This window comes from Amblyomma maculatum, chromosome 7 (genome assembly GCF_055883805.1).
Source record: "Amblyomma maculatum isolate TAMU_Amacu chromosome 7, ASM5588380v1, whole genome shotgun sequence".
Taxonomy (NCBI): Eukaryota; Metazoa; Arthropoda; class Arachnida; order Ixodida; family Ixodidae; genus Amblyomma; species Amblyomma maculatum.
Window position 1 is genome coordinate 144,610,851 of NC_139350.1, and position 13,091 is coordinate 144,623,941.

At 43.3% G+C, this 13,091-nt stretch overlaps 1 protein-coding gene across 3 annotated transcripts in view; it reads right to left on the bottom strand.

The window, feature by feature from the left end:
* LOC146184913 (SH2 domain-containing protein 4A-like) overlaps positions 1-13,091 on the bottom strand; it is a 233,704-nt gene that overhangs the window by 16,105 nt on the left and 204,508 nt on the right. For all 3 annotated transcript variants that reach the window (XM_084609531.1, XM_084609530.1, XM_084609532.1), the window contains 2 exons: positions 3,828-3,984; positions 2,628-3,177 (listed from right to left, as the gene is read on the bottom strand). In XM_084609531.1, coding sequence (XP_084465657.1) covers positions 2,628-3,177; positions 3,828-3,984 — 707 coding nt within the window. The remainder of the gene's footprint in view (positions 1-2,627; positions 3,178-3,827; positions 3,985-13,091) is intronic.

Here is a 13,091-nt window from a genome sequence, read left to right on the forward strand (position 1 = left end):
TGCTTTTATGTGCCAATGACCCAGATATGTTCAAGCCTTCCAGGTGACTTTTCAGTGGGGCCAATTCAGCCACTGTCACCACAAAAATCGTACTCTGGCAGAACATGCACTTTGCTCTATCCAGGTTGCTCAATTCTGCTCTCACCCACACATCACAACCAACTTGTTCAGGTAGGTTGAAACTTGCATTTTGCACCTGGCATGGCATTCTAATTCACAAAAACAAACACAAAATGATGCCATGACATCAACTGTGTGCAGCATTACAAGGCCAGCATCTGTGACATTGAAAATAGGACAGCACCATAAAGAATTGCAAAACAAGCCTCCCAAAAGATTCTTCTAGAGCAATGGGCTCTCAATGGGTTCTATTTTGAGACTGATTTACTTTCAACAGTTTGCATGTAAAAGTATACAATCTGGAAACAAGAAAAACGCACACAGAAAAAAAGGGTGGGAAATAGGTGTAAAGGTGCTACAAAGCACGTCTGCAGGAAATTACGGCTCTTTAGACAGGGAGGGAAAGTGGGCCACTTATGCTGGACCATAGTTTTCAAGTTACGTCCACCTTCTGCCCTCCCTTATTCCTCCTGAGAAGTGCTTCTAGCCCTTCTAGAATTCTTCAATATCAAGAGTATTCAAGGATTTCAAAAAGCCTGTGCTAACCTTGTATACAAAGCATCTTGGAAGGTTGGTTTTGATTTTACCAATTTCCCCAATTTCAAGTATTAAGGGGGGCTACCCTTGAACACCAACTTTTTTATTTATTGTGATATCTGAATGAAAGTTTCAGGGTAGGCTCATAGTACAGACATTTGAAGAAATACTAAGTTTCATGGAGCTGGGCCCTTTGATTCTCAAGTTAGAGGGGTATATCAAGATGGTTTACATAGGTCCCTTGGGGCAGGCCTGAAGAATTTGCAAAACATTCCGGCACTGTGACAGTTGTTATGGTCATTCCTGGATAGCTACCCCAGGGAAAGACAATTCCCTTTTTCCAAATTTCCTCGCTGAAAAATTTTAGCACAGCCACAAAATTAGTAGTGTTATTAATCAGACCTACATTAACCAAATTTTTATTGTTTGTCATTAATTCCAGACAAAATATCTTGAAGAAATGAAATTGTCTTGCCCTCAGAAATTTATTCAGGTATGAAATAAAAGAAGCCTCATGAAAATCTGATGAGCAGTTCCCGAGATATGGCTGTCCTAAGCAGCCACACTAGGCAAAAAAGTGATTCTGAGAAAACGGCACTAGAAGGTTGAGAGCATGCTAACTTTTTTGTTTGTCGAGATATCTCAATGAAATATTTAGGGCAGGCTCATAGCATGGACATTTGAATAACTATTAAGTTTCATAAAGCTGTGCATGCTGGTTCTCAAGTTAGAGGAGTATATCATATGGGTAACATGGGTCTAGGCCTGTAGAATTTGCGGAATGTGTTGGCATTGTGGAATTCATTGTGGTAATTTCTGGATAGGTATCGCGGAGCAAGACTAGGGGCTTTTTTTTTTTTTTTTAATTTCCTTGCTTTCTAAGTTCCACACACTGTAACAGATGCTAGGATGCTGCAGGCGTCGATGCAGTCATTGGCGGCATGCCTTGCCATGAGAATGGCCTTCGCTTCCGTGCACTGAACACGTGTCGCATCTCTAGGCATCGTGAGCAACCACACAATGTTTAACCCGTTGCATAAAACTGTTCAGAGGGCATGACGAGAGATCGTAAATAAGGCGATCGCAAAAATGGTAAAAGGCGAACAGTGATTGAAGTTCTTTGGGGAGGGGGGCACAGCCCTATAACTGTCTCTTAGTAGCAGTTAGGGACCACCGCAACGAGGCTGTGCAGAGGGGGGGGGGGGGGGGGGGGAGAACAGATGAATAGAGGGGGGTGGAGGGGGAAGGAGAAGCGGGAAAGGCGAACAGAACATACGAAGCACAATGACAGCCAATAACGAGAGCAAAGAGCCGGAACAAGCAAGCCATGCCTCGACCACGCTGCCGTCGCCGATGCCGAGGGTGGCAAAAGAAAGTGCAAGGATTCACAAACAAAACAAGACCAAGATGGCGGCGCTCAGTTCAGCGGGAGAGGAATGGCGCGCACTAAGTATGGAAATTTTCAGCGCTTGCCCGCTGCTCCGTGGCTGCCCCACTTGTTATATAATTAATTTTCAGTATTTCTATGACGAGTTGGGCAATGATAATTACAGAAAGGGTAGTTTATAAGCATACTACCGGAATATATAATCTTCCAAAAATCGACAGTTTCGAGATTTTTCGGTTTTTCAAAGGCTGCGTCCCCCCTAAAGATCTTTAATGCTCGCGATGCACTGCCTCTGATGGTATAACATTTGAAAAAGTGTATTTCTCTGTGAATACATATTTTCTGCACTGATGCAGAGCCAGCGCTTGGTTTTTCTGTACCTTATTCTATGCAACTAAGCACTGTCGTTGGTTCTAGCAGCATTGTACAACAGATGTCACCTTTAGCATGAGTTCTAAAATGAAGCAGAAATTTAGCAGCACTACTGCCCTAGAGATGTCACCTTTCCTAGAATGAGCGAGAAATTCAGAACAGCGTGCAAAAGGTCACAGAAATGCCCCCATGCAAGAAGAAGCCCACTCACTCTGATCTCCTGCTGCTTCTGCGAGAGCCAAGTATTGCGGTCCACTGTGGCGACCCGGGAGGTGGCAACTGAGTCCTGCAGCAGAGCAGCCACTTCTCTCTCAAGAGAGAAGCACCCTTCCAGGGGCTTCTTCTTGCGCCGCAGCTGCACCAGCTCTTCAACGCCCTCTGTGGGGATCTCTGGCGGAGGCGAAGGCGTCGCTGGCATCACAACGATTTCTTTTTGTTGCTGCTGCTGTTGCTGCTGCTGCTGCTGCTGCTGCTGCTGCTGCAACTGCTCCTCCTGCTGCAACTGCTGCTGCTGCTGTAACTGCTCCTGCTGCCGCAACTGCTCCTGCTGCCGCAACTGCTCCTGCTGCCGCAACTGCTCCTGCTGCTGCAACTGCTCCTGCTGCTGCAACTGCTCCTGCTGCTGCAACTGCTCCTGCTGCTGCTTCTGCTGCTGTAACTGCTGCTGCTTCTGCTGCTGTAACTGCTGCTGCTGCTGCTTCTGCTGCTGTAACTGCTGCTGCTGCTGTATCTGCTGCTGCTGCTGCTGCTCTTCTAGCTTCCTGTGCACAGAATATAGAACATTTTTTTGGCTTTATTGAACTCAGACCTAAAAGTTTTCGTTTATGTGAATGCCGCACTTCTGATGGCAACGAATCAAGACTGACGGAACACTTTTTTTTTATACAACATTTAATTCAGTGAAAAAGTGGCTTCAGCCATATGACGGAAAGATTATTATGCAGAGCAAAGGAATGCATAAAGGAACAGTGCGAGGAACATGGATGAAGCACAAAAGAAGAGACGACATATGCACTTCCTTTCTGCTTTGTCCTTGTTCCTTGCACTGTTTCTCAAGGTATGCAGCACCAACTAGCCTAATACCTTGCTCTTGTGTAGAAGGAATACACACTTGAAACAGTGGGTCCATCTGAATGACTAAGGGCAATCAAGGTAGCAAAACAATTTGGTTCATGTGCTGTGGTTTGTAGTAGGCCATAAACTTGGGAATGGCATGGCACTCTCGCTTTCGTCATATTCACAAACCATAATGACCCACAGTGGAATTCTGCCACTTGCATCATCTGTTACTTTCCACTGTGCAGTTTACAAACAAAGCCTCAAAATGCAAACAGTATGCCCTTAACATAAGCGCCTGTGTACATAGTTACCCCATTCCCAATGTTATCAAAACAAACATCCAGACGCCCACCTGAGCTGGACAGCCTCTTGAGCTGCCTGTAGGCGAGCCTTCTCCTTAGTCTCACGTTCAAGAATCTCCTCAATGCTTGAGTCTTCGGGGTGTTCACCCATGACCCAGGTCCATGGCTTACCATCAGATCCCAAGAGAAAGTCCACACGCTTGCTCCCTGCAAGTGAATACATGTGCATCGGCATCACGAACACAGTTGCAGTCAATTTCTGATGAAAGAAACACACAAAGATGAGCGCGCATCATGCGCATAAAGTGGGCATTCAGTACAAGTAGTCTCAAGCACACAGAATTACTTCAGCCAACACACCACACAAATGTTCAGAAAAGTTTGCTTCTTTGCCATTAAGTAGCGAGACTATAGTTACTGATGAAGCCAGGAAAAGTTATGCAATGCAAACACGATGCAGCTGTTGCTGCCTCCTTTCTGTCCCTTCAACGTATACTGTATACTGATGCAAACAAGCAAGCAGCCACCACAGCTGTAATTTTCAGCTGTAAAATAACTTCATACAGAGGTTCCCAGAACAGACTGGAATAGAGCAATGACTTGTGATGTTTAATAAGTCTCAGCAGCCACAATATGTTTTAAAAACCCAAGCACCTGAATTCAGCATGAAACTCTCGGCTGTTATAGTGGTTGGCACTGAGGGTAACAAGAGCGACACTCACCGATATTGAATCATTAACACCACCCCCCCAAAAAAAAAAAAAGTTATTGATCTCAGTTATATAGAACCAATGACACTGTCATTTAAAAATCCACCACCCTTCCTTTTCTCTCACAGATGATAGAGCCACTGTCATTTAAAAATCCTCCACCCTTCCTTTTCTCTCACAGATGATAGGGCGGAGTGAGCCAGAAAAAAAATGAGAAATACATCGATTGTTCACCCCTATTTTTGGTCACTAGTTCTGCCACTATGGCATGACAATAGAGTGAAGATAAAAGCAGTCATGCCCCATTGTCTCAAGTTGACTCAACCCCCCCCCCCTTCTCCTTAGAATACCATTGCTACTTTTGGCAAGGACATCACATAGGCTACATGTTGTTGCATTGCCAGATTTGCACAAGATTCCAACATCAAGCATTGCCATGAGGTACAGGAATGGGAATTTTAAAACATTACTTGCAAATTATTGACCCACTCAAGATGTGTGTTGTGTTGTGTTTTTTGGCGCATAAGCAATTAGGGCTATCATGCGCCAAGAGCAAGGTTATTTTTTGTGTGTGAAAAAAGGGGGAAAACGCTTGTGCTCACACTAGAGTTTGTTTAGAAAGTCTCCTTTTACAAAACGGGTTGTGTTGGTATTTATGGCGCATAAGCTGCTAATGCAATGATGTGGAAAGCTTGAGGTTTTAATTTGTTTACTGATGCACACTTGATTTATTCTACAGTTTGCATAAGACATTTGCTTCTTTTAGAAAACTGAAAACACAAGACAAATCTACAAGTCCATCTTCACCTAAAATCAGTTTTGGGTGAAAACGAATGTGTTTTTTGTAAAATGGGGTAAAATATTTTTTTCTTAGTGTTTCGAGACCTGTGCATGATAATAAGAAGTGGTTAATAGTTGTTCTCCACATTTTTCGCATTGAGGTTTGTCTCTTTTTGTCAGCAGAAAATTGCGTGTCAGGTGTGTGTGTCCAATGCGGATGTGGCATAGTATTACTTCTATGAAACGTTCCTGATGCTGGCACGACATCCATTCTCCCAAAATGGGCTTTACTAAGTGTAGTTTGTTATCCACTTTACTATTCCAAGAAGACTGCCATTTTTCTTTTAGTTTGTGATGTACAAGTTTCATACAGTCTTTGTAGGGTATGTTTATACTCTTCATTCGCTTGTCACGGGCTTTGGCAGCACATGTGTCTGCTCTCTCGTTGCCTTTAATGCCCATGTGACTCGGGACCCAACAACATTTTATGTTATATCCTCGAGCAATGGCTGTTGTTATACTGTGTATTATGTCTCCAAGCAAAGGAGCGGCTGCATTCCTTGGATTTAGAGCTGTGAGGACGGCTAGGGAGTCTGTGTAAATAATGCTGTTTGTAACATTTACTTTTTTTATTTTCTCTATAGCAACAAAAATGGCGTGGGATTCAGCAGTGAAAATAGATGCGCAGTGTGGAAGTCTTACTATTTCCTCAGAATCTTCTCGCACTTCCCGTGTACACAGCTGTTTTCGATCCATCGGTATAGAACTCTGTGAAGCTTCTGTATTCTTCCTGAAGTTTAAGGAATTCCTGAATAATGTGCTCCTGTGGGGTTTTAGTCTTTGAAAACTGTGTGAGAGTGAGATCCCAGATTGTGGGAAGATTGTACCATCGTGGTAGAGGGCTGTTGTTTTGAGTGATATCCGGTAATGTGTCCAGAATATGAAGTTAGCAACATATCTCTTCAAACCGCATTATCAATGGCCTCGTTGACTGAGGCCTATTTGTGAAAATGACTCTGTAGGGGCAAGTTGTGACTATTGAATAGCACAGGTGTTTTTGTTTTTTTTGTGACTTTATTCTGAGGACATATGCGATTGTAAGTAAAGCTCGTCTATCTTTCAGTGAAGGCTCATTAGTTTCCACATAGAGGCTATGCACAGGAGACGTTCTGTATGCACCACAAGCAAGGCAGAGGCCTAAGTTATGCACTGGGTCTAATTTCTTTAAATATGATTGCCTAGCTGATCCATAAACTATGCTTTCATAGTCCAAGGAGGAGCACACAGCAGAGCAATATATATGCAAAAGTTATGCCCTATCAGATCCCCAATGTTTGCGTGAAAGGACTTTTAGGATGTTAAGGGATTTGGAAGCTTTCTTCTTTAGTGCTTGTATGTGGGGGAGAAAAGTGAGTTTTTTGTCAAAAGTAATGCCCAAGAATTTATGGTTATTGTTTACGGGCAATTTGATTTCATTTAGGTGTAAGGTAGGATTGGGCTGTATGCCTCGTTTGAGCGAGAACATAACTGCCACTGTCTTCTGCGGAGAAAATTTAAACGCATTATCACTGGCCCATTTTGTTAGCTTATTTATTGTTAATTGGATCTGTCTCTCACATGTGGACATGTTGCATGATGTGTAGGCTATTTGAAGGTCGTCCACATAGAGTGAATACATTATGGAATTTGGTATTACTTTACTAATCGTATTCATTTTTACAACGAAAAGTGTGGTGCTTAAAATGCACCCTTGGGGCACACCATTCTCCAGCAGAAAGGTTCTTGACAAAGTGGTCCTAAGACATACTTGAAACGAACGATGAGACAGAAAGTCACTTAAAACCGTTAGCATTCTGCCACACATGCCTAAATCTGCCAGGTCGCGCAATATCCCAAACCTCCAAGTTGTATCATATGCCTTCTCAAGGTCAAAGAAAACTGCAAGGCAATGCTGTCAGTGTATAAAAGCCTCTCTGATAGTGTTTTCGAGACGCACGAGATGGTTAGTTGTTGAGCATCCTTTTTTAAAACCACACTGATGAATATTTAAAAGTTCATGAGATTCTAAAACAAAAGTTCGTCTGATGTTTAAAACACTTTCAAAGGATTTTGCTAAATAGCTGGTGAGAGCAATGGGCCTATAACTACCAGGAGATGTCGGCTCCTTTCCGGGTTTCAAAAATGGTACGACAACAGCTTTTTTTCATGCCTCTGGCAATTTTCCTAGGACCCATATTTTGTTAAAAAATTTTAATAGTGCCTCTATAGCAGGTTCGGATAGGTGGGCGAGCATTTTGTAGTAAATTTGGTCGGGACCAGGTGCAGTTTTTTTACCAGCAGCTAGGACATTTTTTATTTCTTGTAGTATAATTAAGCTATTATACGGTTCTTTTGTACCACTACTTGTAGGGAGTTTTTGTTTCTCTGCTGTGTTTTTGTATTTTAGGAATGTTTGAGTGTAGTGTGATGAACTGGAAACTGCATAAAAGTATTCACCTAAAATGTCGGCCTGTTCTTGTATAGTTGTCTGTACTCTGGGGGCTGTTAGATGGGGAATGGTAAATGGAGAGTAGCTGCCATTTAGATTTCGAACCTGTTCCTACATTTGTTTTGATGTTGCTGAGCTGTTTATTGAAGTTACATAATTCTGCCAGGAGGCTTTTTCGGCGCGGCAGTGGATGTAGCGGGCTTTGGCTCTTGCTTTTTTAAACTTTACGAAATTGTCCTGTGTTGGGTACCTGCGAAAAATTCCCCATGCTTTGTTTTGTTCCTTTTTTTGCTTGTTTACATTCTTTTGGATACCAGACTGTGATTTTGTTTCACCACTCCAGAGGACTGAGAAATTTCTATGTGCACTGCAGTAAGGATACAGTTTGTGTAAGCATCATTTAGTTCACCTATATTATATTTATCCGAAGTAATTTTTTCTAGGCTGGCCTTCTCTCGGAACAGTGCCCAATCGGCTAAATGCAGCTTCCAGCGTCGTGGCTTGGATGGGATGATTTGTGGTGAATATGTTAAGCTGATTAGTACAGGTAAGCGATCACTTCCGTAAGGATTATCTAAAACGTTCAATTTAAAATCTGTAAATATAGAGGGTGAGCTGAGAGATAAATCAATACAGCTCATTTTTCCTGAACTAGATGAACAGTAGGTTGGTTTCCCGGTGTTAAGGAGACATATTATTACATAGTATACAACCCTCTATGATTTCGCCTCTCGTATCTGTTTTTCTACTTCCCCAAAGGATGGAATGTGCATTAAAATCTCCTACCATTAAAAAAGGCTCTGGAAGCTGCTCTAAAAGATCTAATTCATGAATACTAAATTTAAGGTCTGGCTCTAAGTATATGCAGCCCACAGTTATTGTTTTAAAAGCCTGTAAGGTCACTGCTATAGCTTCAAACTTAGTTTTAAGTTTGTCTTCTCGAACTGCTACTCCATTTTTTACTATGATGGCAACGCCGCCTGAGAGCCTGAGAACCTGCTCTCGGTCGCGACGGAAGACTGTATAGTTTTTGAGTATGTTCTTATGTTTGGGACCTAAATTTGTTTCTTGCAAACACAAGGCTAGTGGTGAGTGAGTGGCCAATAAGTATTTTATGTCATTCATATTAGTTAAAAGTCCTCTGCAGTTTCATTGTATAAAAGCCATTTTGTATTAAATGAGTAGAGAAGGCTAAGTTTTGTTTTCGGGCCCTCTGATTCGAGGCTTCCCTTTTTTGTCGATCCAAGGAGCTGCGCCGTCCATCTGACGTCGACGGCACAGGACTGCCTTGGCTTGTGTCCATCGCGTCTTCTGACACGCTGGACGCCAGTGCGGACCACACAGGTACGTTTGTGTTTCCCCTCACCGCGTGGTGAGAGACCTTGGGGCCAGCTGACCTGGGGGTCTGCGCAGCCTGTTTTTCTGGTGGTGGTGCAGCGCTGGCCGCAGCCACCAAGGGCACGGATGGCCCTGCTCCTGGTTCACTGTGTGAAGCCTGGACAGGTGCCAGAGTCTGTTGTGGCTCAGTGCCCTGTTGTGCCACAACAGAATAGGCAGGTTTTTTTGACAGAACACGATTTCGTGCTTCACGGAAAGTTATATTTGTGTTGACCTTGATGGTAATGATTTCATTTTCCTGTTTCCATATTGGGCATGTGCATGAATAGGCAGGATGACTACCCTCACAGTTGGCACACAAAGGTGGCTGAAACTCACATTTCTGGGAATCGTGTTCACGGGAAGCACATTTTGCACATCTCAGCTGGCCGCGGCAGGTCTGTGGGAGCCGTGACCATAGCGTTGGCACTTGAAGCAGTGGCAAGGATTTGGAATATATTTCCCGAGTTGAAGTTTCACATAGCCTATTTCGACTGAATAGGGGAGAATGCTTTGTGCAAATGTCAGGACTAGGTGCTTGGTTGGAATCTCTTTGTCATCACGCCTCATTTTTATCCTATAGACATCTGTTACGTTTTGGTCTTTGAGGCCTTCTAGAAGTTCCTCTTTGGTCAGGGATTTAAGGTCATCGTCAGAGATAACTCTGCGGACAGTGTTCAGGGAACGGCGTGGACTGATGGTCACTGGGATTTCACCAAAAGACTTCAATGTGGACAGTTTTTCATGCTGATGATTATAGAATATTTCCAATAGAAGGTCCCCGTTCGGAAGTTTCTTCACATTGTAACCCGGACCTATTACTTCTGTCAGTGTCTTGGTCAGTATTAAAGGTGAGATTTGTCTAGCCATTTTCTGAGCGTTGTTACTGTGCACTACATGAAATCGTGGGAACCTGTTTGGGTTTTTCAGGAAGAATTTGGAAGTTTCGTCGGTGTGACCCCTTTTTCGGGTTCGATCATGTGAGAGTAAAGAAGCCATAAAAATAGTGTTGTTGTTTGGCCAGGGTGGCGGCCCCCACCACCGAGCCAAACAAGGGGACGGGGCAGGAGCTTCCGAGAAAGTCCAGCCCACGCTAGCGTTACACCCTGATTATAACCAAATATGGCATAACACAGGGTGGTTAGCCACACAAGGTTAACCCTTGCCGCCTGGAAAATGAAAAATCCAAGAAAAGAGGAGGAGACAGGACAGTTGTGAGAAAGAAGACAGGAAAACAAAAGATGGAGGGGAGGACAGGAAAAGGCGACTGCCGATTTCCCCCGGTCGGGTCAGGCCGGAGGTGCCGTCTATGGGAAGCGTGGACCAAAGTGGTGTGTTGTCTCCGCCGAGGGGCCTTAAAGGTCCAAACACTCGGCATCGGCTCAACCACCAGGATCCCCTTTTCCTCAGACACGATGATGCCACGCACGGCTAAGCGTGGGTGCTCGGGGTCCATGGTGTTGCACAAAACACACAAACACCTGCTTTAACATGTGCCCCCTGCGAGGCCACTCAAGATGTGTGTGGTATAAATACTCATTATTTCCTTTATATAACAAGCACAATTTACAGCCACTTTCAAAATAATTGTACCAGCCCTTTATGGAGTGCGTCCTGGACCACAGTGCTGCTTTAGGGGACAACAACCCATAAATTAATATTCAGTACTAATAGTATTTTCTACCTTATGGCTTACAGCAGATATTGAAGATATATGAGGACTTTGGTCTTTACACGAAGAGGCATACCACACACAGACTGCACAATCTGAACAGCCCTTAACAAGCCCAACATATAATGACGGGCTAACTGACCCAACTAAACTAAGCACGGAACTCTTGTCACTGTGAATGATGGGCTAACTGACCTAAATAAACCAAGTACAGAACTACTGCCACTGTGACAAGTAGGAAAAAAATCGCACCAACCACATGACTTGCACAGAGCTCACCTCTATGTGTGTTGTGTTGTGTTTAATGTCGCATAAGCAACTAAGGCTATCATGCGCCAAATATGGGATTAAATATCTTTTTGTTGTGCTTATAAGGCAATTTGTCTGATCTACAGTGTGTTTAGAATATTTGCTTGCTTTAGGAACTCAAAAGTACAGGACAAGTTGACAAGGGCATTTTTACCTAACGCTAATGCGGGATGAAAGTGAATGTGTTCATTGTAAAAATGTGCGAAATGTTTTTCCTTATTGGTTCGAGTTTTCTACATGAATATAAGAGATGGTTTACAGTGAGGTCTTCTCCACATGCATCATGCTAGGGCTTGTCTTGTTTCGTTAGTATGAAATTGTGTGTAAGGTGTGTGTGTCCTATGCGAAGACGGCATAAAACCACTTCCTTTAAACACTCCTGGTGAGTGCATGACTTGCATTCTCCTAACACAGGCTTTACTAAGTGAAGCTTGCTATTTACTTTGCGATTCTGAACGGACTGCCATTGATCTCTCAGTTTACAATGCACTAACCTCACGCAGTCTTTAAAGGGTATATTTATTTTCTTGATTTGTTTGTCTCACGTTTGAGCTGCGCATACGTCTGCTCTCTCCTTGCCTTTCATTCTAACATGGCTAGGAACCCAGTAGAATTTGATGTTTATTCCATGGGCAGTGGCTGTTTTTAAGTACAACTATGACTGCATTTCTGGGGTGAAGAGCTGTGGGTACACTAAGAGTCTGTGTAAACAAGTCTGTGTAAGAGAGTCTGTGTTACTAATATGAAATCATTCCTACTACACCTCGCATCGTTATTCATCCGCAGAAAAATATCTCGGCTATGTCTTTTTCATAAAATATATCACAATTCATTCTTACGCCTTCTTTGGGTTCGACCACCACCATATATTTCATCTCGCCTAAGCCACCGCCAAAAAGTGAATATTCCTCATAAAATAACATGGTAAGCTATTCATATTTGTTTCTTCCCCAAGCTAGCAAAGATTGAAACAGTAGCAGCGCTGACAATGGGTGCCCAATTTTCACTCAATTTGTGCAGGCCTCGACTCGTGTGGATGCTCAACCTTGTTCTACAGCCCCTAGCACACTTGCACTATCGCCCATCGACTATTTCCATATTCCAAAGCAACGTTGAGTCTGCCATCTGCTGCGGGCCAATCAGTTTATTAGGATCTACATGACGTCATCGCAAGAAGACTTCATATAACTGCAACAAGCCTGTGAACCTTTCTTGGCAGCAGTGAGAGCTTTGACAACGGGTGGCTAATTTTTGCTCCTCAATTTGTGCCTGTTAGTTTTCATACCGAAGTTTACATATTGTCATTTCAACTAAGCGCTGTTGTTGCTGCTACCCAAGCGGGTTCCCTACTCTGTAATTTGTTTGTTGTCTTTGTATCTCGTTTTGTAGAAACAGTATTATGACAAGGGGTGCAAAAAGCATTGACGGAGAAAACTGCGCTGAAAACCGTGATCATCACTCCAAAATGGCCGAAATGAAAGAAAGTTTAAATTTCACCAAAAAGAATTTTGAAACATTCAGGAAGCAGCTTAATGCTGTTTTGGCTGAGTCAGGAACTAGAGAAAGAAAATGAGTGTCTCCGCAATAGATGCACTGAAAACGAAAAGCGGATAATTAAATTTGAAAGTAAACTCGTTCAGTGCGAGCAGTACTCGTGGCGATGCAACTTTGAGATAAAAGGTGTGACAGAAACTGCTCGTGAAGACCTTGAGTCGATTGTGAGGAAAACTGGCGACGCTGTGGGAGAGGCCATATCTCTTGCAAATATTGAGGCCTGTCATCGCGTGCCAGCACGATGTGCAGAGGTGAAGAACATCGTCCTGCAGTTTAAAAACTGTGGGATGTGAGACCGCGTTCTTGAAAAATATAAAAAACGTCTGACAACTGCTTCTCTGAATTTGCTGCCTCCCAAAGCCCATGCTAAGGCCAATACTAACAACAGTTCTGGAGACAGTGCTGCCAATGCCTTCGATGCTGC